Raw genomic sequence first — 23,173 nt, 5'->3', positions numbered from 1 at the left:
CCACCTTGCTCTGACTCACTACATCAACCAGCGAAGCTCTCTACACCTAGTCTGGCTAATCTCCCTAAAATGTGGTACCCAAAGAGCGATTCCTTTTACCTAAGGCGGACTGGTGAAATTGCCCCTTCCACAAACACGGGCGCCAAACTCCATAGAACCCACCCAAATATCCCAGTAGATCGGATGCGCAGGGACCCAGGAACTAACATGGGAACTTTACATCTACCACCAGAAGCCTGCCCCTACGTGCTTGTTATTACGAATGTCCCTAAGCTCAAGTCCATCATCCCAGAATCATTCACAGAACTGAAAAATAAGGTTATTCATTGGTTGCATAAACATGCTAGATTCACATTCCATATGATACCCTCAATATTAATGGTGAGGAGGGTGGGTTGGGTGGGTCCACTCAAAAACCCTGGTACTGGGGACTGTATTGTTATTAACTTTAATGCGCCTTCCCTTGTCGAACAGCTTTCCCTAAATGCATGTCATCCCAACCCCCTAGGGGGGGCCACTTCACTTTGCAGGCTTCAGGCCTTTTACCCCCATAAAGCTGCACCAGGCTTCAAGGGGGTGACAATGACATCCAGAGATTTTCCTAGGGCTCAGATGCCAACTGATTTCCAGCCAAGTTGCAATGCTGCCTCGCCCACACTCTCCGAAAACGATTGACTATTACACATGACTTTTCCTAATTCCCGAGGTTCAAGCAACTGGAACAAAAACTATCCTATAGCTGGGAAAAATGAAACTTATAAAACAGGGCAAATCAACTGTGGGGCCGAATATACTCCCATTAGCAACACTAGTGAGTCTACTCTAACTCCCGCTCTCGCCCAGTCAGACTATCTTAAATGTTCTAAAATCCATATCGGGGGAACAGATAAGGAGCGCAGGGCGATTGAGATTAACTTAGCTACAGACCCACTAGATCACAGCAAACCCGCAGACCCACCTCTACTCCAGGTATTTGAATGGCTTAGGCCACCCCCCGACCTAGATGGGGCTGGAAGCACCCTAGACACGACTGAGAAGGGCACAATGCTTCCCCACGGTACCCTAGCCCCAAGAGAGAATCCTGTGGCTGAAGCTCCCCATAACAAACCAGATGGCTTAGATACCATCCTCAGTTGGAACATTGCCGGGTTGGAGAGTAAAATGAACAACCCTGAATGGGGAAAATTTATAGACAAACATAAAATATGTCTCTTCCAAGAAACATGGGCGCTGGAGCCTAAATATAGAATCGGTTACAAAAGCTACTGGGTTCCAGCAAATAAGGCGAATTCAGGGAGACCCTCAGGTGGCCTGCTAATATGGCTCAGCTGTTCTCTCAAATGTCAAATTGAACCAATTGACTTGGGCTGCCCTGATCTAATGGGTCTATCAATACCATCCCTTAGAGAGAAACCACTTTTAATAATTAACATCTATAATAGGAGCCTGGGCAATAAATATGAGTCCAACGCACTGACTATTTTAGACAATTTTCTCACCGATAAATCACCCTCTCATTTTATTCTCATTGCCGGAGATTTTAACACCACTTTTGAACCCTACTCGCTGGCCCAGGAACTATATAAAGATGAAGATGCTCACTGGGGCATCCCCCAGGTGGTGTCAAGCAAAAGACCTAAAATCAACAGACTATCATACCAGCTCATGGACATTACATTGGCACACGGCCTCCGGGCTTGCAATGGCCGTTCCCGCTCGGATCTTAACCTTCACCCCACATTTAGGCGTGGGTTGCAGAAGAGCCAGATTGATTACATCTTGCTCGACATCCGCCTTTGGGGCCACATGGTCGATATGAACATCACAGAACATGAGGAAAGCGACCATGAACCATTGATTTTATCTCTCAGGAACCTACTACCCCTACTTGAAGCCTCCTGCCCCAAGTCCTATGGACAGCAGCTCGCACTGACCAACAACAGGCGAAATGTTAGATGGAAATCCCTGAACACTGACATAACCACTTTGGCAAAAGTGTACAGGCAGCTGGCGGATCATATGGAATATATACTTCAACCCACGAAAGATAGTGGTGGGCTTATAGCAGCCCACACACTGTTTTTTAACTCTCTAAAAACCCTACTTACTAAAGAGTCAGCAACAGAGCCTAAACAGAACTCTAACGCAAGATGGTTCAACACTGCATGCAGAGAAGCACAGCATAAGTTGCTGAGAGCCCTAAGAGGTGGCCAGATGGATTATATAAGGGAAGCTAGAAAAGACTACAAAAAGGAACAAGGTAGAGCCCGTAGGAAATGGGATGAATCAAGATGGGTCCTCCTCCTGGAATCTGCTAAAACAAACGACACCACGAAATTTTGGAAATTGGTAGCTGATGCCAGCAATGAACCACACCGTTCGCCTGGTGCCTCAATACTCCCTGCAGAATGGTCCGACCATTTTTCCCAATTATACCTGGGGACCACCGATGCTGCTTCCCGGGATCTGATCCATATCATGACCACCGAGACCCCCAAAATTGAATTCACTTTGGCAGATACCAAGGCTGCGATTGCCTCAATGAAATGGGGAAAGGCCCCCGGCCTTGATAAAATACCAGGAGACCTTTACAAGACGAATCCAGATGTATGGGCCCCATACTTAAACCTCATTTCCAATGAGATAGCTGCTGGAGCACCTGTTCCGAGCTCCTGGTTGGGAGCAGAGATAGTCCCCATTTTTAAGAAAGGCGACCCCTCTAACCCTGCCAACTATCGCCCAATCTCCTTACTCGACAACTTCCAAAAAATCTTTGCAAAGCAAATTTTGTCCTGTCTAGAAGACTGGATTTTAGAAACAAATGCCATCTCTGATCTACAAGCAGGGTTCAGACCAGCAGTCAGTACTATAGATCAGGTGCTAAGATTTTTAACAATAAAATGGAAAACTGTAGAAATAGGAAGGGGTAACCTTTACGTAGTTTTTATCGATCTCAGAGCCGCGTTCGACCTGGTCCCCAGAAACCAGTTATGGCTGACGCTAGCCAATATGGGTGTCCCACATGGCCTTCTGAAACTTATTACCCGCCTACATGAAAATACCTATGCCCAAATCAGGAACGGCAAGAAGGGTGATCTCACAGAACCAGTGGCTATTGAGAGGGGAGTTAGACAGGGGTGCGTCCTGGCCCCAACTCTCTTTCTATTATACATAAACAACTGTATCAAGTACTTAGTAAACTGCACAAATGATTCTCCCAAGCAGGCTGGAACCAAAGTCCCCTGCCTACTCTACGCAGATGACACTATTCTTTTGTCTAAATCACCCATGGGAATTCAAAACTTGGTAAACCAGTTTGGTGTATACTGCAGAAACTATGGATTAGACATAAACCATAAGAAAACTAAACTTATGATATACAGCGCCCCGAACAAGAAGCTCAGCGCAAACATAAAGATGGATTTAACTCCCCTGGAGAGAGTAATGGAATATGACTACTTGGGCATTAGACTATCTGACAAGGGCAGCTGGGAGCCAGCCATAAGGAAAGGGGCACTAACAATTAGCCAAAGATGTGGAGTAATAGGACGCAAAGCTAGTACTGCCACAAGCCCCCCTCTGATCCTTATCTCTGAAATATATAAAGCACAAATCCGTGCTGCGGCCCTATATGGAGCAGAACTTTGGGGATTACACAGACAGATGGATACTCTCCAAATCAAAGAAAATAACTTCCTTAGACACATATCTAGACTGGGGAGGGGCACGCCAATGCTCCCCCTCAGACTGGACCTGGGCTTAAATAGTATCAAAGACATAGCATATCTAAGACCACTCCTGTATTGGGTCAGACTATGGAAAACAGATGAACTTGAACCCTACAGGGCAGCAGTCAAAGAACTATTACCACCTCATCACGGATGGGAAAAAGTACGGTGGCTTAGGGAGATGAAAGCGGCATGGGCCAAATTGAGTCTATCCCAGTACTGGGAGAACCCCGAGATGATTCCTGGCAGTGCTAAACGCCTGATCAAAGAACATTATTGGGCAAAAATCAACGAGGAATCTCTCGGTCCAAATGGGTCAGGTCGGCTGACAGCAGAATTCCTGCTGGTCAAACACGTTCCCTTCCCTGAAAGCTCCCTGGATCTACCCATACCAGCCCGTGCTCGCTCTCTATTACTCCAGCTCAGGTACGGGACATTGGCGGTCAATAGCTACACGGCTGGTTGGTCGACTAACAGTTCCCCATCGGACAAATGCATAAATTGTCACTTATGCAAGGAAACTGCTGAACACGTCCTATTTTTTTGCCCTCTGTACAAAGGTCCCCGAGGGAAGTGGATTATTCCCTTGTGCAGAACACTCCAACCACTATCCCGCAACAGTCTATTCAGAATATGTAAATACGACACTTCCATACTGATAATCAGCGCTGTTTCTAAATATCTGGCAGCAGCATGGAAAATTCGTAATAGGACTATTTTAGATTTTAACTCACTGTTTGAAGAGCTGTCTAGAAAATAGTAAATCAGCATCCTGTTATATTAGCCTTGGGCTCTAATTGTAAACCGCGACTTATTGAGCCCTAAAGACCGTATCTCTGAATAAGTGCTACAACATTGAGCTATTTTAACTAAAGTGTTTTATAAATTTAAAATTATACTTAATTTTATAATTGTCAAGATGCAATTTATTGGATTAATTAACCCAAAAGAACTAATTAACCTAGAGCATCATCTACCACTGTCTGACTTCTTAAATTTTTAATCGGTTTTACTGTCTGGAGTTTCAATGCCTGATTTTATATAGAGATGTGCTACACAACAGTTTTTACGTTATTGTTATCTTACTGTTCAGGGTTATGTACAGGGTAAGATCCAAAGACTATTCCGAGCACCTCCTTCACCCCACCTATTTATGAAATCTTTCTCAGGCAGCTACTGGACCCCTACTTTTTTTACTATTGTTCCTTTTACTGTGTATTGGTTTATGGTTTTTATCTTTCTGTATGTATGTATATATTTTTAAACCTTTTAAATGGCCCAAATTTGGACCGAATAAACTATTGATTGATTGAAAGAAAACAAATGATGCAGCAAAATGATGTAGAAAAAGATGGAAAAGTGGCTAAATGCCTAAAATAACTCTTATGTCCCTCAGAAAGGATTATATATGCTACATACAATCCCACGCATTCTATCAGTTTGTCCTTCATTCTGTGGGAAAATGTACTTAAAATACGTAAAAAGCCTAAGGTGCTTGTTATAAATGGGTTCTCTAGTTGGAATTGGTTTATACCCTGTCAAAGAAGGGACCCTCACTATAGTCAGGGTAAGGGAGCCACACAGCTAAGATAACCCCTGCTCACCCCCTTGGTAGCGTGGCATGACCAGTAAGGCTTATCTCAGGGGCAAAGTGTAAAGTATATATATATATATATATATATATATATATATATATATATATATATATACACACACATATAAGCAAACACACACACAGGTTAAGAAAAATAGCCAATATTTATATGAAGTAAACAAGACCAAAACAACAAAAATCCAGTAGTAAAGATACAAATTTTCAAAGATTAAATCTAAGTATAGCGCTTAGAAACACAATAGCTCCAACTGGGGCTATCACAGCATCTTAACAGAGTTGTTCCCAACAGTCTGACGCCATTTACGAGGCAGTATGGGCCAATCATGGAGGTGCACAGACCCCAGGTACAGTATCTTGGAAAATGAGGAAACAAACGTCACACAGAGTCGGGGAGGTGAGGTGTCGCTGGAGCCGGTGCGGCATCAGTTCCTTATGGCTACCAGGTACGTGAGGTTGGTTCCTTAGGTTTGCAGGGGAGGTGATGCGGGGTCAGTGGCGGGACGTTAGATTTTAGCACTGCCTCAGGTTTATGAAAACTCGCAAATCTGAGGCAGCGTCAAAATGCTATCAGTGTTGCTGTGACATGACCACAGTAACACCCATTGCAAGCCCCTTCCAGGGATCATATTTACAAGGCGGTATAAAGCCACAAAATGTGGCTTAATGCCACCTTATAAATATAACTCAGGGCACTGCGCCACTGGACATCACATAAAGTGACACTCCGGTGGCTCTAGGGACTCTTAAGTATGCCATGATGTCTCTCCCTTTGTTACATATACAATACAAACAATAGCACCATATTTCCTCAATAAGTCACTGAGGCCCTTGCACTGGTCTGCCAGATTGGGTGGGTATGAGGTAGCTGAGATGCACCATTATTATGTACCGATGAAAAACTCAGATGTACAATCTGGATGTTCAGGTGGGGGTGGGGTGGGGGGTGGGTCGTCTCACTTCTGATCCCAGGAGCTGCCTAACATTGAGATAAGTGTTTAAAGTGTGACAAGTCCCATGTGATGGATTTTCAGGGACGATTTGCTGTCACTATCTGTTCTTTGCATGTCACGACTCTCAAAGGGTGGACAGCAAACAGTGTCTGTTTTAAACTTCTGTTTGACCAGTACCCAGTCCCCTTTCTGAAAGACTGTTTCCTGGGTGCATTGGCACTGATTGACTATTGTTTCCATTTTGCCCTTCTGAGAAGTATCTGTGACACAAACCTTATTTGCGTTCATTGGTTGATTCGATGTTCATTGTGGTAGTTTGGTTCTGATGGCTCTCACAAATAGCAAGGTGGCAGGGCTCTCACAAGTTGTGGAGTGAGGAGTTGATCGATAGGCACAAAGGGCTTGGCACATGGATTGAGACAGATTGACTTCCCCCATCGACGCTCACTAAATTACACTATTGAGTGTGCCCATAAATCACTCAAAAACACCATTGGCTTGGGGCCAGAGAGGTGTACTCTTTTGATGCTTGACACTAAGTTGAAGAAACTCCTTGAAATCCTTGTTATTGAAAGGTGGGCCATTACCAGATTTGAAAACAGCAGGAAGGCCCCACATGGCAAAGATGGCATCAAGCTTCTTGATGACTTTAGCATGGGTTGCTGACGACAAGTCTTCCACCAGAGGACAACTTGAGTATTTATCAATGACTACCATAAGAAGATGTCCTTTTTTTAGAGGATCGAATAAATCAACTGCAACTCTCTCCGAGGCATGCACAAGAAGGTCAGTCACTGTCAATGGATGCTGCATCACCATCGGGATAGACACTTACAAAGGTGGCATGCTTTTGGCTCTTTCTCAACTCATTCATCTAGGCAAAGGAACCACACTTCGATTCTTAGTTTTTTTTTGGTGGCTTCAATATCACAATGTGCTTCATGGGCTAGCTTAATGAATTGCTGTCTCAGGATCTCAAGTATGACAGTTCTCAAGCCTCTCAATATGATACCCTCTTGGGTGAAGGATAACTCATCCGGTACATTTTTGAATATTTGGAATTCAACAGCATAAGCAAAAAGTTGAATACTTTTTCTTCCAAGATTGCATTTTAATGAGGTATTTGTAGATAAACATGTCTTTATCTGCTTTGGCAGCAGCAATAATCTGTTCAATGGTTAGAGCTGCTGGTCTGCTAGACCCCACAATGAAGTTAAAATATTATTTAGCCTCTTTGGATGTCGGACTGTGGCGATGTAGCAGCACTCATGATAACTAATCTGCAGGTCAATATGGGAGAAGATTTTGGGTCTGTTCACCTGCATGATTATGTCTGCTATGTGGAGACTAGTATGTCTTTATCTCTTGATTGCTTTGTTGGCCTGATGCATATCAACGCTAATGTGCACTGCACCTCCCGTGTCCTTTTTTGGCATCACAACTGTGGGCGAAACCCACAGCGTGGGACCAGTGGAATGTTTAATGATATCATGCTCAACAGTGTTTCTAGTTATTTCTCAATGGCTGCTTGTAAGTGAAAATCAACTGTGTTATGTTGGGCTACAGGGCGAATGTCCTCATTCTTATGAAGTTGCACTTACATCTTTTTGAGTCTTCTTAAGCCATGAAACTATGATAGGAACTGAATCACAATTTCAGCCTGACCATGGATGCTGTACTTGAGAGATATCAACCCCATGTCAGCAGCAGTGGCAAAGCTAAGTAGGCATGCACTAGATGAAGTTCAGTGGAGGACATGAACTGGTGCTTGCACTAACCTTTTATATTGCAGGTTGCTGTAAATGACCTTTGACTCTGTAATGATTTAGAAGCAGGCGACGTGTATACCTTCGGACTTGATGGAGTAGTGTGGCACAGGGTACATGCTATTGAACGTTTCTTCTGGCATGATGGTAATCAACACACCATTGTCTATAATGAAGGTTATGGGACAACTGTTCACTTTTGTTTTAATTTTAGGACAATATCCAAGTGAATTTTGTCCCTTCATTTGGTGATTGTTTTTTTAATTTTGATCTTCTTTGCAAGCATCTAATCCTACATGCATGTAGTTCCTTAGTCAATATCATTAACGCACATCCATCTTCTTTTCTAGCACTTGATAATGATGTTGAATAGCCTTTATAGGATGAACTTGACGATGATTGGCCATACTTGGTTTCTACTTCTCATAACTGATGTTGCCTTTTGGACTGGTGGGTTTGGTGAGAATGATTCTGGAACCTTCTGGCGTCCATTTTCTCTTCTTGCTGGGACGCATTTGGTTTCTCTTTCACTTTGCAGACCAATATGAAGTGGTTTTCTTTCCCCCAGCCTTTGCATGTCTGTCCTATGACTGGAATTTTACCTTCATGGATAAACTAAAACCGACATTCAAAGCATAACTTTTTCTTCTTCAGGGACATTGACTTGTGTGCATCTATTTTGATCTTATGCTTGCTTTCTATGATCAATGCAGATTCAGTATGCATGTTCCTCCCTCCATATCAGCTGCTTGTCGATCTGCTCTTTCTTCTGCCATTGCAGCCATTAGCATTTTCTCCAATCTGAATGGCTCTCTCAACATGCATCTTCTGAAGGAGTCTGAAAGGCAGCCATCACTAACTCTGAGGTGCATTAAAGTTACAGAACTTACCGGGTTTGAGAAGTGCATCAAGCCTCTCAATAAATTCATCCATCATTTCACCAGCTTTTTGTGGTGCTTGGTTGAAGATGTAACTCTCGTAGTCGACATGTGTATTGGATTAAACTTGGCGTCCAATGCTTTAAAAAAATCTTTTGTATGATGTCGCATAAGCTTGTGGGATTTCCTTTAGCACTTGTTTCACTCCATCACCAGCAATTTTTTTTTAAAGTATTTAGTAATATTATCATCTTTTTCTTCTAGTGCATCTATTAAATCATCTATGTTCTGTTTCTTCGCTGTGTCAAACGGTGGTGGTGGCTTTAGGAATGTAGCCGGGTCTACTTCATGCTCCCATCTACTGACTTTGAGAGTGTATGTTGTTCAGGCAGCGTTTGTTGCACAGGATGTCACCTGCAACTGCTGCATGCATTGGCCTCATGCCTGAGCCTGGGTCGTCACTAGTGATTCGAGGTCGTGTGACACTTTAATCGCCTATGCCGGTAAGTAAGTTTCTGTTTTTGTACTTGCTCGTCACTACCTTCAGCATTTGCTTTGTATTGATGATGGCTCTGTGTTATGGTGTAGTGCAGAATCTCTTCTTTCAGCCTTACCAGCGGGTTTTGACTGGCTTTTCAAATATGCTCTGTAACAGGGTAGTCAACTTCTTCAACAGCTGTGTATGGGCTGGAGTAGGGCTTTGACTCCTTATGCACCGACCGCAGACTGCTTTGCATCGATTTGGGGCACACGTGGCATGCAAGAGCAGTTAGCTGCATATTTGGCAACTCTGAGAGGGAGCCGCTTTGTTTCTTTGAGGAACGTATCCCCTACTTGTCACCATCTGTAGCGTCTTCCACAGCCCGGGAGCATAAAAATGAATATGCCACACAAAGAGCTCCACCTAATTGACTTGTGAGGCAGAGTTGAGCGAGGTACTGGTTGATGAACTATGCATTTCAGAGGATTTCTGCAGGTAGTCGGATAATGAGATTACTTCAACTGTTTGATCTCTAGAATCTCTGCAAAAGGCTCCCCCTCAGGAGTTGACTCCCTTACATTTAGGGTTGAAGTTGAGGCTAAAGCTGGGGCTTGGGTAGAATTTGTTCTCGCACAAAACCTCAGATCCAGCACCTAGCTTGTATAGTTTGAAACATGATACTTTTTGTATGAAGAGGAATTGTCATCAAAATGATATTTACACATGCCTTCTTTCGTCAAATATAATGTGAATGAATGGATAATAGTGGCATATGGTGCACATGCAAGACATAAGGAAAGTCTTGTTTTAAAAATGAATGTGCCTAAACACTAGTTTTGAGTATTTTTCAACTATATGTTTTACCGTCCTTAAGCCCACAGAAAAAGTTAAAATGCACTTTGGATAATATTCAACTTACCCCAGATTTTCTCCAAGAGTGATGATGACAGACCACTATGAGCAGTGAATAATCACCAGTTACAAAGGTCATCCCCAACCCTGTGATGATTATTAACTCTTAGTTCACACCGTGGCAGTCACCCAAAGTACATGACCATATGAGTACACTTGGAAAATGTTGTTATATTGATCTTGTATGTTCCCTGGATGGGAGTGTACTCCAACGCCCGTTTTGGCACATGTCAATGTACGTGTGACTATACCACTTCTGAGACTGTGTGGGCATGTGCCCATCTTTTTTTGTTGCTTTATGTTTTGATTTGGCTAATACCCAATAAAGAAATATAACAAACAAAAAAAATTAACACAGATTTTCAGTGAAGAACAATAGAATTTTGTAGCATTTCCGTTTCAAGTTTAAATCTATTGATATTGACATGTAAAAGCCAAAACCAGTGCCTGCAGCTCTCAGAGACATGCTTTCAACTGGCATTCTTGGGGTTATTTTTCGAGCAGTTATGAACAATTTACAATACTTAACATGTGAAAAAATAATTGAAATATGGTTGACAACTATAAGAATAATCTTTTTGTGAAAAAATCAGAAGACAAGTTCAAGTAAAAGTAAAAGAATATGAGGTAAGAGGTAGGTGAGACCAACTTGCTTTGAGTTTTACATGAGGTTCCATATTTTTTTTACATATTTTATTCATTAATGCACTTTTTTCGTTCAATATGGAATGTTTGTAGGTCTGATTATACGCTGTAATATTATACCATACTTGCCGTACTTAACTGAGAACAGTACTGTGATAATGGGTACGGTAGCGTGGCAATCGCACAAATTAAGGTTCAAAGAGGCATATTTACAAGCCCCATAGCACCATCGGAGCATCACTTTTTGTGGTGCTCCAGTGGCGGTGTGCATTACGCATATTTACAAAGCAGCGCTAAGCCACTTTATATGGCTTAACGCCGCTTTGTAAATATGCCCCCTCAATGCAGTTTTTGTGTGGTGTTGCTGTGCGCGTTCCACAGCAACCACCATTGCTTTTGACGCTGATCCAGATTTACAAGAATCTGTAAATCTGTGGCAGCGCCAAAAACTAACGCCACAACAAGGGGAAATGCTTTAATTTCTCCTGGTTTTTGCTTTTTCTGTGTGTGCAGCACACACAGAAAGAGCAAAACCACCATGAAAAATTGTTTTTAGTGTCCCTTACTGCACATTAACAATCATTCAAAAATGAAGTTTGATACTTCTATGAGTGTTGCATTATACAACACACATAGAAGTACCAAATTGCCATTGTAAATTGCTTATGTGCAGGAAGGGACACTTTTCGGCATATAAATGATCAATCCCCTCAACAGAGACACACTTGTGCTATGTGCAAGGAAGCCTGCGTTGGCGCTAGGCAGCTAAATTTAACACCAGTGCGGGTGGAAACGCAGGGGTGCGTAAATACGGCACATCCCTGCATTTCAAAACTGGTGCGGCGCATGCTGCTGAGTTTTGCACAGCTATGACCTCCGCCAGTTTGTTGTAAATCTGGCCCAAAGTCTTCACATGATATTCAGGACTGCGGATTAAACAATAGCCAGTATGGACCGTGAAAGCTGTTTTAGTGTACTGCTTCTAGATATTAAAATAACAGTGCTATGGACATATAACTGAAAATTAAAAGCAGCACTTTTGTTGGGCTTCAACTGGCAACAGTAAATGAAACAATCAAGTGTATGGCGGTTGCAGCTGTATATTTTCTGCCTAGGTCTAAGACAGGAGACAGTAAAAGTATGCACAGTGGAAGCACAGCACACAGAGGCATTGTGAGAAATAAATTCAAGGATCAGAGAACTGGTCAAGTTAAATAATCTAGTCAAGTAATGGGAGCAAAGGAAGGTCAAGTCTGATAGCAGGAACACAGTAAACAGAGGCAAGAACCAGACACTAGTATATTGGAAGTGGAGATGGTTAAACATGTTGTCGAAGGAACTCAGAGTTGCAAACAGTGCGAGTGAACCTCATGCACTACATGAGTATGTAGGGTGTCTCTATGTGGTCAAATGTTGGGTGTATGTCTGCTCTACAGTTTTAAGTGGTGCAAATAAGATGGGCACTGACACAGTAATAGTATGTTAGAAAGCTGTGAGAACTGTGTCACCAACTTTAACTCTATCTAGCAGTGGCAGGGACTCTCAGTTAATGATAGATATGGGCATTCAAACCTTCAAAATGCCAACGTTTTGGCTTTGACTCGATAACATAGCAATGCTTGCTATCAATGCTTACTGAAAAGGCTTTATCTAGCTCTGTGCTGTGTAAGGACCTAGACTTGTTTCAGGACAGATGAGTGCAAGCAAAACACTAGCATCTCTGCGTGGCACAGAAAAAGCATGTTAGCTCTTAGAATGGACATGGAAGCACTAGTTTATGAAGCATTCTCCAGGATGTAAATGTGTTTGTACCAACTGAAAGTCTTCAATATGGTGTTGTGGGTTAAAGCTTTATGTAAACCAGGAAGCAGACCATGCCATTACAAATGTAAAGCACAGTTACTTACCTTTGGTAATGCCTTATCTGGTAGAGACTATGGGGGTCATTCTGACCCTGGCGGTCTAAGACCGCCAGGGCCACGAATGACGGAAGCACCGCCAACAGGCTGGCAGTGCTTCCTAGCCCATTCTGACCGCGGCGGTAAAGCTGCGGTCAGAAAACCGGGGCTGGCGGTTTCCCGCCGATTTTGCCCCATCTGGGCTAATCCGCCATGGCAGCGCTGCAAGCAGCGCTGCCATGGGGATTCTGACCCCCTTCCCGCCAGCCTGTTTCTGGCGGTTGTCACCGCCAGGAAAAGGCTGGCGGGAACAGGTGTCTTGGGGCCCCTGGGGGCCCCTGCACTGCCCATGCCACTGGCATGGCATGCCAATGGCATGGGCAGTGCAGGGGCCCCCTAACAGGGCCCCAGCCGGCTTTTCACTGTCTGCTTAGCAGACAGTGAAAAGCGCGACGGGTGCAACTTCCCCCGTCGCACGGCCGCAACACGGCCGGCTCCATTCGGAGCCGGCTTCTGTGTTGCAGCCCTCCTTCCCGCTGGGCCGGCGGGCGCTAACATAGTTAGCGCCCGGCGGCCCAGCGGGAAGGTCAGAATGCCGGCAGCGGTCTTCTGACCGCGGAGCGGCCAAATGGCGGTTCCCGCCTGGCAGGCGGCAACCGCCGCCCGCCAGAGTCGGAATGACCACCTATATATAGCTGCAGATTCCTTACCTTAGAATTTCTCTAGGTGTCAGACTCAATTTGGAAGATTTTTCTTGAGTAGTACCCCATTGCAAATGTAGGTGGCATCAACCGACTCTGTGTGTGTTGTCAGAGTCACCCGTGCCAGAAATTATGTCTGTGGCACCTATATAGGCCCCACCCATGCATGCTGAAGTCAGTTCTTTTCTTTTCATGACAGTCAGCGCTGAGTCGGAGACGAGCTATCCCCAGTCATTGTTTTACTAACTTTTTTTGAAGTTTTGTCGAGTTTTTGTTGAGGTTTTCCTTCTGGTGGGGCAGGTAATGTCATCTAAGAAGTCTGACTTCAAACCCTGCGGCATCTGTCACTCTCTGATATCGGTGATAGACTGGTATCTTGAATGCCTCTGGTCCCTCAAGTTTGACCACGACCTGAAGTTGTGTTCTGATTGCAACCCGATGCACATGATTCGTCAAGGTCCTGGAAGCTTGGCATGTGACGCTGTGACATTCGAGGTCCTGGTTGAGAGAACGATCCTGGGAGCAGTCACAGACTCCAAGATCCTCTTCACACTCCAAGTCGTCGGGTCACTCAGGGAAGTCCCACCATAAGAAGAAGAAGTTGTTGAACTGGTCTTCGACTTCTCGGCATCTGTCAGCCTACGAGAAGCAGAAGTATCAGCAATCGAGGCATGGCTTCAAGGTAGTGCCTGCGTCTGGGACAGCTCTGTGCTTCACCATGTTTCTGGGAGCCAGAGGAAACCCCACTCAAATTAAAGAGTTCTATGAGGTCCTGGGCCTTTTTTTGGGGAGCTCCGCTCTGCAGGTGCGCCTTAGGGACCAAGGGATTGGCAGAGGCCCTTTCTGGTTTTGCACTGGCAGCTTTGGCCCCAACCCCAGCTAGGCCCCGTGGATCCTTTCCTGGATCTGGAACAGTGCCAGTCGTTCCATCTCAACGCACGCTGGTCCTGATGCCAATGCTCCTGGAGCTGCTGGTGCCCATCAGCAGTGCCACCACCCTTCTGATACCCGACTCTGAAATGGAGCCGGAATGGCGTTGACTGACGTTGTTTCTGGTCATGCCTTCCAGGTCGGAGCCTTAGCCCTATTCCTGTGTTCTAGGTTTTGGGAAAGAATTAAAGAGGGTAATTGGGCCCTTAGGAAACTAGCCCTTTGCAGATCTCAGTATGGACTGGTGTGAGGAACTGGGTGAAGCCAGTGGACTGGATACTTCATCAGATACTGGTATGCTTTCCCCCCTACTTTGGCTTTGGAGGAGTGTGATCCTTATGCAATGGTGGTAAGGAGGGTAGCTGAGGCCCTTGACCATCAGTTGCCTTCAATGGCAGTCAAGAAAAACCTCTTGACGGAGGTGCTGGAGCCGGGAGTCCGGCATGCAGGGCTACTGCTCATAAAAACTTTTCTGGATACAGTCTGATGCCTGGAGAATTTCTGTGGTAAGGAATCTGTAGTTAGAAGTCTCAGATGCCAAATGTTAGAAATAAGATATTTAGTAGGCAGAGGTATGCACCCAGTCCAAATAGGGACCACCACTCTGGTCAGGCTAAGTCAGATTCACACTAAAGGATAACCTGTGCTCACCTTTTGGTATCTTGGCACAGAGCAGTCACCTTCAGGAGACTCCTCAAGACTTGGATCTTCGAACGCTAGCAGCTTTCCCCCCTCCCCCCCCCCCCCCCTCAGCGCGGTACATAGTGCGCTTAATAAGTTCTCTGATTGATTGATTGATTGATTATCCCAAGAGGCAATGTGTAAAGTATTTGTGAAACAGACATATATACACACACACACACACACATTAAAACACCACAGAAAGACTCCACACAGGTTTAGAAATATAGGCATTACTTACATAAACAAATACAGACCAAAATGACAAAACTCAAATAAGTAGAAATCGAATTATGAATTTTAGAAGAAGAAAAGAGGTCTAGCTCTTAGAAACAAATAGCACATTAGGGGTTACTCGAGGTCACGTTGGAACTGGGAAAGTCAACAGTTCAAGCCAACCACGATGAAGCATTGGCTGCGTGCAGGAGCCACGCAGGGCTGGGAAACAGAGTACCTTGATCCTAGTTGCTGACACAAGATGTGGGGTCGATGTGTAGGTGGATGTGTTGATATTAATCCCAAAGTTAAAGGATGCATTGATTTTTCACATGTGTTGATGGTGATGTGTTGGTTTCTGAAGATGAGTGTCCAAGCCGTGATGCGTTGATTCCGAAGTCTATGAGCTGGTTTTCTCCATGTTGTTGAAGGGATGCATTGATCTCCCTTCAGTGATGGATGCGATGTGGTTGTTTCAGTGCTGCTTTGAAGATGATGTGCCAGGTGCTTCTTCAGGCAGGCAGGGGATGCATCAGTTGATGCAGCAGTTCGGGAGGTGCTTCTCGGGCCTAGAGTGTGATGTGCTGGTTTTACTCCCGCAACAGAGTTGATGCGTCAGATGCTGCTTCCAGCAGGCAGGAAATGCATTGACTTTGCTGATTAACATTTCTGGGTCCACTTCTAGTAAACCAGGCACAGGAGCAGGGGTTGAGACTTTGATATCCTTGAGTCTTTAGCAACAGAAGGCAAGCCAACAATCACTAGGAGATTGCTTTGGGATGCAAGGCAGAGTCCAGCTCTCCCTCAGCAAGTTCAGATAGCAGCAGGAAGCAAAGAAAAAAAGAAGTCCTTCCAGGTCAGCAGTCCAGACAGTCCTTGATGCAGCACAGCAGTTCTTCTGACAGAGTACAGTTGTAGTTCCAGAAGTGTCTGATTTTGTGGGGCCAGAGACCCAGTACATATAGCCAAATGTGCCTTTGAAGTTGGGGTGACTTCAAAGAAGGGTCTTTGAAGTGCACAGGTATCCTTCTTCCTCTGCTCTGGCTCCAGCCTATCAGTGGGGGGTAGTTAGTCCTTTCTGTGGGGTCAGGAACTACCTATTCAGGTGTGTCACCCCCTTCTACCCTTCCTGCCCAGGAAAAGCCATCTGAATGCAGATAAGCACTCAGACACACCTAACCTTCCTGCACTTTGTGGTTGTCTAGAGGGACATGGACAAAGTGTAGCTGTCATCAACCCTAGACATGTATTGGAGCCATGCTGCAGGCACACACTGCTGTAAGAGCAGAGACTTGCCCACATTCTAAAATAGTAACGTTAAATCTGACTTTACCAGTAAAGAGGATTTATCATTACCATTCTAAGGTTTTGAAATCATAACATAGCTACTCCTTTCTAAGCAGGAATTACAGCTTAAAATTGTGTAAGGAATTCCCAATGTTAACCTATGAAAGGAGTAGGCCTTGCAGTACTGAAAAATGACTTTGGGAGTTCTTCACTACCAGGACATGTAAAAGGTAAAAGTACATGTACTATCTTTTAGTTACATAGCATTGTGCCCTAAGGGCTGGCTAGGGCCTACCTTAGGGGTGACTGATATATAATAAAAGGGGACTTTCAGGCTTGGCAAGGGGTTTTAAGCTCCAACTTGATGTGGTAGTCAACCTGCACATAAAGCGCTGCAGGCTCACTAGCAGAATTTAATTTACATGCCCTATACACATATAGTGCACTTTACTAGGGATTTATAAGTAAAGTAAGTATGCCAGTTGTGGGTACGCCAAGGTTTCCATATTTCAAGGAGACAGCACAAGCACTTTAGCACTGGTTAGGATTGATGAAATGCACAGAGTTCTAAAGCCAACAAAAATGAGGTGAGAAAAAGAGGTGGAGGAAGGCAAAAGGTTTGGGGTGGCCCATTAGAGAGAGACAATTTCCAACACCTCATATATTTGTTTCATGCATAAACTTCACTGCAATTCGACTAACAGAAACCCCAATGTGTGAAAATAAAAAATATAATATCAAGTAAGAGAAATGCCTAAAAAAGCCGCTTTCAATCTGGTGTATCACCAAATGATAAGGTTGGTGGGGTACTCAGAGACAGGTTAACCTCATGTAAGTTAGATTTACTTTCAGTTCCAAAGCCTTAAAAATGAAAAGGCAAATACAATAAACTTAATGATCATAGGAAAGAGGCCATGGCACAAATACACCTGCAATTTCCAAGCACGCCAGTATGAACCTCAGTTCAGAGGGATTGTGTATTCAATGTATTGCTTAAGATCAGTTTCCTGTAATCATCTAAAGGTGAGATAATACGATATTATGCTATCTAAGAGAGTCCCACACCACAAGAGAAACTGTGCTCAACAATATAGAAAACTTGCTTAATGCTAAACCATTTAACAACTCAAAAAAACACCAGATAAAGCAACAATGTTTTACTCAAGCAACTACGACTAAACAGCAATTTGAAAATAAGGATGTTCTCCTCCTACGAACTCAACAAGAAGTGTGTGCATTAGAAATAAACATTTAGGGACAGATTTAACAGCCACATTAGTGTAATTTATTTTTTCTCTAATGTGGCGTTAGATGGCCAAAAACGCTGCGCCATATTTACAAAGTGGCGCAATCCATGCATTACGCCACTTTGTAAACCTTTGTGCTACATTATATATTGCGCCAGGCATAATGTATGCAAAGGGGGCGCTCCACCGTAAGGGGGGGCTGAAAAAATGGCGCAAGGAAATCTAAGAGATTTCCTTGCGCAATTGTTTGGGTACTTTGAACACCTTCTTCTAAAAGAAAGCATGCCATTGAATACAATGGGCCCCTATGTAAACTGAGTACATAGTACATCAACAGCGTCAGGAATTTTGATGCTATTGCCCGCTACCCTGCGCCATGGTGTGCTGTATTTTAAATATGGCGCACACATGGTGGCGGTAGGGGGAGAGCGCTAAGGGGCGCAAGGAAAGTGGCGCTGCAGTGGGTGCAGCACCACTTTTCTTAACTCAGCCCCCTTAGTTTTTACTCTTAGGACTGGGATTTGGTGCGTCTGGGAGGATACAATCAGATAGAAAAACAAAGTTATAGGAGCAAACGTGGGCAACAGAAAGTGACTATGTTTTGCCAAAAGCACAGGTGCAATTCACAATTGAATGTTTATGCAGAGATGGAAGCTCAACTTTAATTGCAACTCGGTTATGATTACCTGTTGCTTCTGGTGCATCCCTTAAAAAATCTACAAAATAGGCATCAACTCCGACGTCCACCGGAGCCTTTTTTGCCTCACCGAAATCCTCCACCACCAGTTTCACTAATGACTTATCAAACCAAACGACGTCTTCGGAGGTAGTGAAACGATCAGCAACGACGCGCTTGCATTCATGTTTCCATAACTTCAACAGCATCTGTTTTAAAACAATTTAAAGAATAAGATAAGACGCTCGATTATAAAGCATCAGCTTTCATGTTGCAAAGATCAAATAGCACATTTGTCCTTCCTACACCTGGCTTTCCACCTTGAAATATACTGTTGCTAATAAGCTATTGTCAATTAAGTGGTGGAGCAAAAAAGTCATGTCTTTTAGTCAATCGTGTTTCTTTGCAGAGTAACAAGTTATTGCACTCATCTCTGTTTACTACTTTTAATAATATATGCTGTCTTTTAGCGAAGACTAAATGATGAAACAGTACCTCAACTCCCATCCTCTTTTTTCCTATTACCATTTATTAGTAGACTGCATCAATCTTAAACTCCTTTCTCTACAATGTCTATTTGGCGTCTTTCTCAACGCTCGTCTAAGTACCTGGGGGCATATTTATACTCTGTTTGCGCCGGAATTGCGTCGTTTTTTTTTACGCAATTCCGACGCAAAACTAACTCCATATTTATACTTTGGCGTTAGACGCGTCTAGCCCCAAAGTCCATGGAGTTTGCGTAATTTTTTAGCGTGGACACCTACTTTGCGTTAATGATATGCAAGGTAGGCGTTCCCGTCTAAAAAAGTGACTCCGAGGCATGTGCGCCGTATTTACACTCCCGGGCAAAATTCACGCCCGGGAGTGGGCGGGTCAAATAAAATGACGTCCAGCCGCTTTTGCGCCGTTTTTTAGCGTCTGGACAAGGCAGGCGTTAAGGGACCTGTGGGCTCGGAAGGAGCCCAGAGGTGCCCTCCCATACCCCCAGGGACACCCCCTGCCAACCTTGCCCACCCCAGGAGGACACCCAAGGATGGAGGGACCCATCCCAGGGAACTTAAGGTAAGTTCAGGTAAGTATTTTTTTACATTTTTTTTTGTGGCATAGGGGGGCCTGATTTGTGCCCCCCTACATGCCACTATGCCCAATGACCATGCCCAGGGGACAGAAGTCCCCTGGGCATGGCCATTGGGCAAGGGGGCATGACTCCTGTCTTTGCTAAGACAGGAGTCATTTCAATGGGGGTTGGGAGTCGAAAAAAATGGCGCAAATCGGGTTGAGGCGAAAAATTTGCCTCAGCCTGACTTGCCCCATTTTTTGGCGCCCAAGCTCCATATTCCCCTACGCCGGTGCTGCCTGGTGTACGTCATTTTTTTTCACGCACACCAGGCAGCGCCGGCGGCTAACACCGGCTAACGTCATTGAATAAATACGGCCCCCGCATGGCGCTTCAGAATGGCGTTAGCCGGCGCAAATTTTTTTTACGCAAAACTGCGTTAGCGCAGTTTTGCGTCAAAAAGTATAAATATGGCCCCTGATATCTCTTTCCACGTCAATGTTATTTACACATAACTCCTCATTTGCTAAGCCGCACCAAAATGGGTGTTACAAATACATTCCAATCTTGTACGGTAACCGTTGCAGAATAGATGCTAGCCAGTTCACTAAAAACTCCAACAAATAAGCGATTTTAGTGTAAAGCACCTCTCCGTCTGCGTGGAATTTAGCTCAGTGGCCGGACCAGTTGAGAGTTGGACTGTGTAGGTAGCCAGTGCCTGAAATGTAGGTGTTCTAGTTACTCTGCTATTTCCTCTCATATGTCTTGACTTCAATAGGTTGTCAAGCAGCCGCAGCAAGGAGAAGGCTCTTTGTGGTTTTACCAATAGGGTGCATAAGCAAATGAGTCCACAGGATGTATCTGAACAATCAATTTTGCCACTATGGGGCTATGAAATCCATTTCCTTAGAAGGTGGCTCATGAAATGAAAGCTGAGACTTATTTATGCCTGGCCTAGAGACATCTTAAGCTATGTGAAAGGCTCCTGTAATCAACATAATAATAATATATATATATATATATTTATATATATGTGTGTGTGTATATATATATATATGGGTGTAAAATTCACTGAAAAAAACAAAGGTTACAGGAACGTTATGGTTAGGTTCAGAATTTACTCGTACAAAACTACAGAAATTCATCTGAGCCTCTGAATGCATATATGAGTGAATGAACAAGCGTATGAATGAGTCAGTGTTTTTTCTTTCAAATTTTCCTATAATCGCAAATATTTTGCGAATTTTTTCAAGTAAGTAAACAAATGTTGTCAAACATCACATGCTGTGACGCAAAATTATAATAAATCTGTAATTAGCCCCTAAAACACATGTATATCACACCCCTGGGGTCAGGGTACCTTCACACTGACCCCTTATGTCCCTTTAAATTTAGATTTTCACCTCCGGGGACTGTGTCCGGTAAAATAAAATGGCACTGTCAACTTTCTAGCCAGGTTGCCGCCAGCCAATTGCAATGCTTCTTTTCACACACGTATTCACGAAAATTAGTGAATTTTGATGTATTCGCGGCCTGAGATATAAAATGTGTTTGTCCTTAGATATCTACTAAACTGCTGAACGGATTTTACACATAATAACAAAAAGCATACCGACAGCTAGCTTTCTGCCAAATTTGGTGTCATTCCATCCAGTGTTTCGGCTGTAGAAGTGTTGTCAGGTCCTATGAGAATGAACATGGAAAACACCCCCTTCTTCTCAGACCAGGCTTGGTGGATCATACCGAAACTTCCCGTGCCAAACAAGAATCACCGGGGCACTGTTTTTGGAAAATTCTGGGAAGAGTTGTCAAACGGCGTGGAAGATATAGTATAGGCAAGCCAACAAATGTTTTTTACATGGAAACATGGTCCTAACTATAACTACCTAGTGGCTACCTAGTGGTTTCTATTGAAAAGGCATTTTTTGTGTGGCTATATTTTCCCAGGAGCTTCCCAGAAGATGAAAACCTTTTGGTTGGGTTTTGGTATTACACATCATCACACCTCACGACCCTTAGGGCAATGGTATTGAAGAGAGAGCAAATGGTTTGGTGAAAGGCATTATTCAGATAGCTGTTGCTAGTGGTCCACATGTGGGAATGTTGGTGGATGAAATGTTTTGGGGTATCGTACCACTGTACAAGAAAGTACTCATAAATCTCCTTTTGAAATAATGAGAGGAAGAGTACTGGTTACTAAGTTAGTGCAACCAGGGGTGAAGGATTAAGTGTTGTGTGGTGGTGCCCTTATGTAGTAATGCCAGGAGGAAGGAGGGAGCAATAAATGTTGGTGATTGGAAGAAGGTCCAGACTGGAAGAGTAATAAATAAAAGTTATCTAAGTTTAAAGGTCCTTTCAAGGTTAAATGTGTTCCTTACTATTACATTCAGCTGGAAAATGGTGAACAGTGGAATCCTCATAGATGTGCAGTATCTCAGAGAGGAGGAGAGTGTAATGAAAAGAAAAAATGGTGGCTGTGTGCATTATCTCAGAGAGGAGAAGAGTGTAATGAAAAGAAAAATGGTGGCTGTAGTTTATGTTTATTTCCCTTTTTGTGGTGGAGTGGAATTTGTGCATCAGTTCTAGAAATGTTCATACCATGTTTGGAATAGGAAGAAGTGTAAGAGATCAGAGGCCATCTGGATATTAGCAGGATTGTGTTAGTTAGGTATTAATTCATTTCCTTGCATTTTCCTTTCCTTCTGTTGAGTCACAGGAATCCTGTACTACCACTATGTTTGTATTCATTGGAGGGAACGAGATGTGTTGTAAAGTGATGTGCTTTGTGTGTTTTGTTTTAGGATGGAATCTCCATGAGCTTCCATGAGAGGTGCTTGAGAGGTGCTTGAGTGGTTGCATTCCAAGCTGTGACAGTTGGTTCCTGGCCAGCTGGAAAGCGACCAGCCACTGTGGTAGCTTAATTAAAGCCTGTTTAATGAAGAACAAACCATTCCTTTATAAGGAAAATAACTATTTTCACATTTCAATATATAATCGAGCATTACAAGTATGACTTAAGTACTCATTATAGGCAATAGTAGTACTTTTCTATGGTCATGCAAATCACTACAAAAAAGATAATATGCAACAAGGGCAATTCATCAATTAAATAAAAGGGGCATGCAGGAATCACCATATTTTGCATAGTGCATCCCCAGATTTTGCCCTTGATTTGTTATGCTGGCTAATGAACTTTGTGCACTTTGCCCCTGCTAACAATTTTAAATACGCCTGTGCTCCTCCTTTCAACACAATGAAATTGATATACTCCTCATGAGTATATTTAACTGACATACAAGCCCCTATTATATGGTACATAAAGTACCAAGGACATGTAAGTTGAATGTCAGTATGTACTGCAGCACCCATTGCGCCATCCACTGCAGTGAAGGTGTAAAACATACCTTCAGGCCTAGCACTGTAGCCTGATTGTGGCGATTTAAACACTGAAATTCAACCTGTCAAAAAATAAACCCATTTTACTGGTCAAAATGTCAATTTTAAA

The 23,173-nt window shown here is 43.6% G+C and overlaps 1 protein-coding gene across 1 annotated transcript in view; it reads right to left on the bottom strand.

Annotated features, from left to right (window-relative positions):
* DNAH5 (dynein axonemal heavy chain 5) overlaps positions 1-23,173 on the bottom strand; it is a 4,110,061-nt gene that overhangs the window by 1,055,693 nt on the left and 3,031,195 nt on the right. The window contains exon 51 of the mRNA XM_069219645.1: positions 18,622-18,820. Within this exon, the coding sequence (XP_069075746.1) occupies positions 18,622-18,820 (199 nt within the window). The remainder of the gene's footprint in view (positions 1-18,621; positions 18,821-23,173) is intronic.

Source organism: Pleurodeles waltl, chromosome 2_2 (assembly GCF_031143425.1).
Source record: "Pleurodeles waltl isolate 20211129_DDA chromosome 2_2, aPleWal1.hap1.20221129, whole genome shotgun sequence".
Lineage (NCBI taxonomy): Eukaryota > Metazoa > Chordata > Amphibia > Caudata > Salamandridae > Pleurodeles > Pleurodeles waltl.
This window is presented reverse-complemented; position numbering and strand designations above follow the sequence as displayed.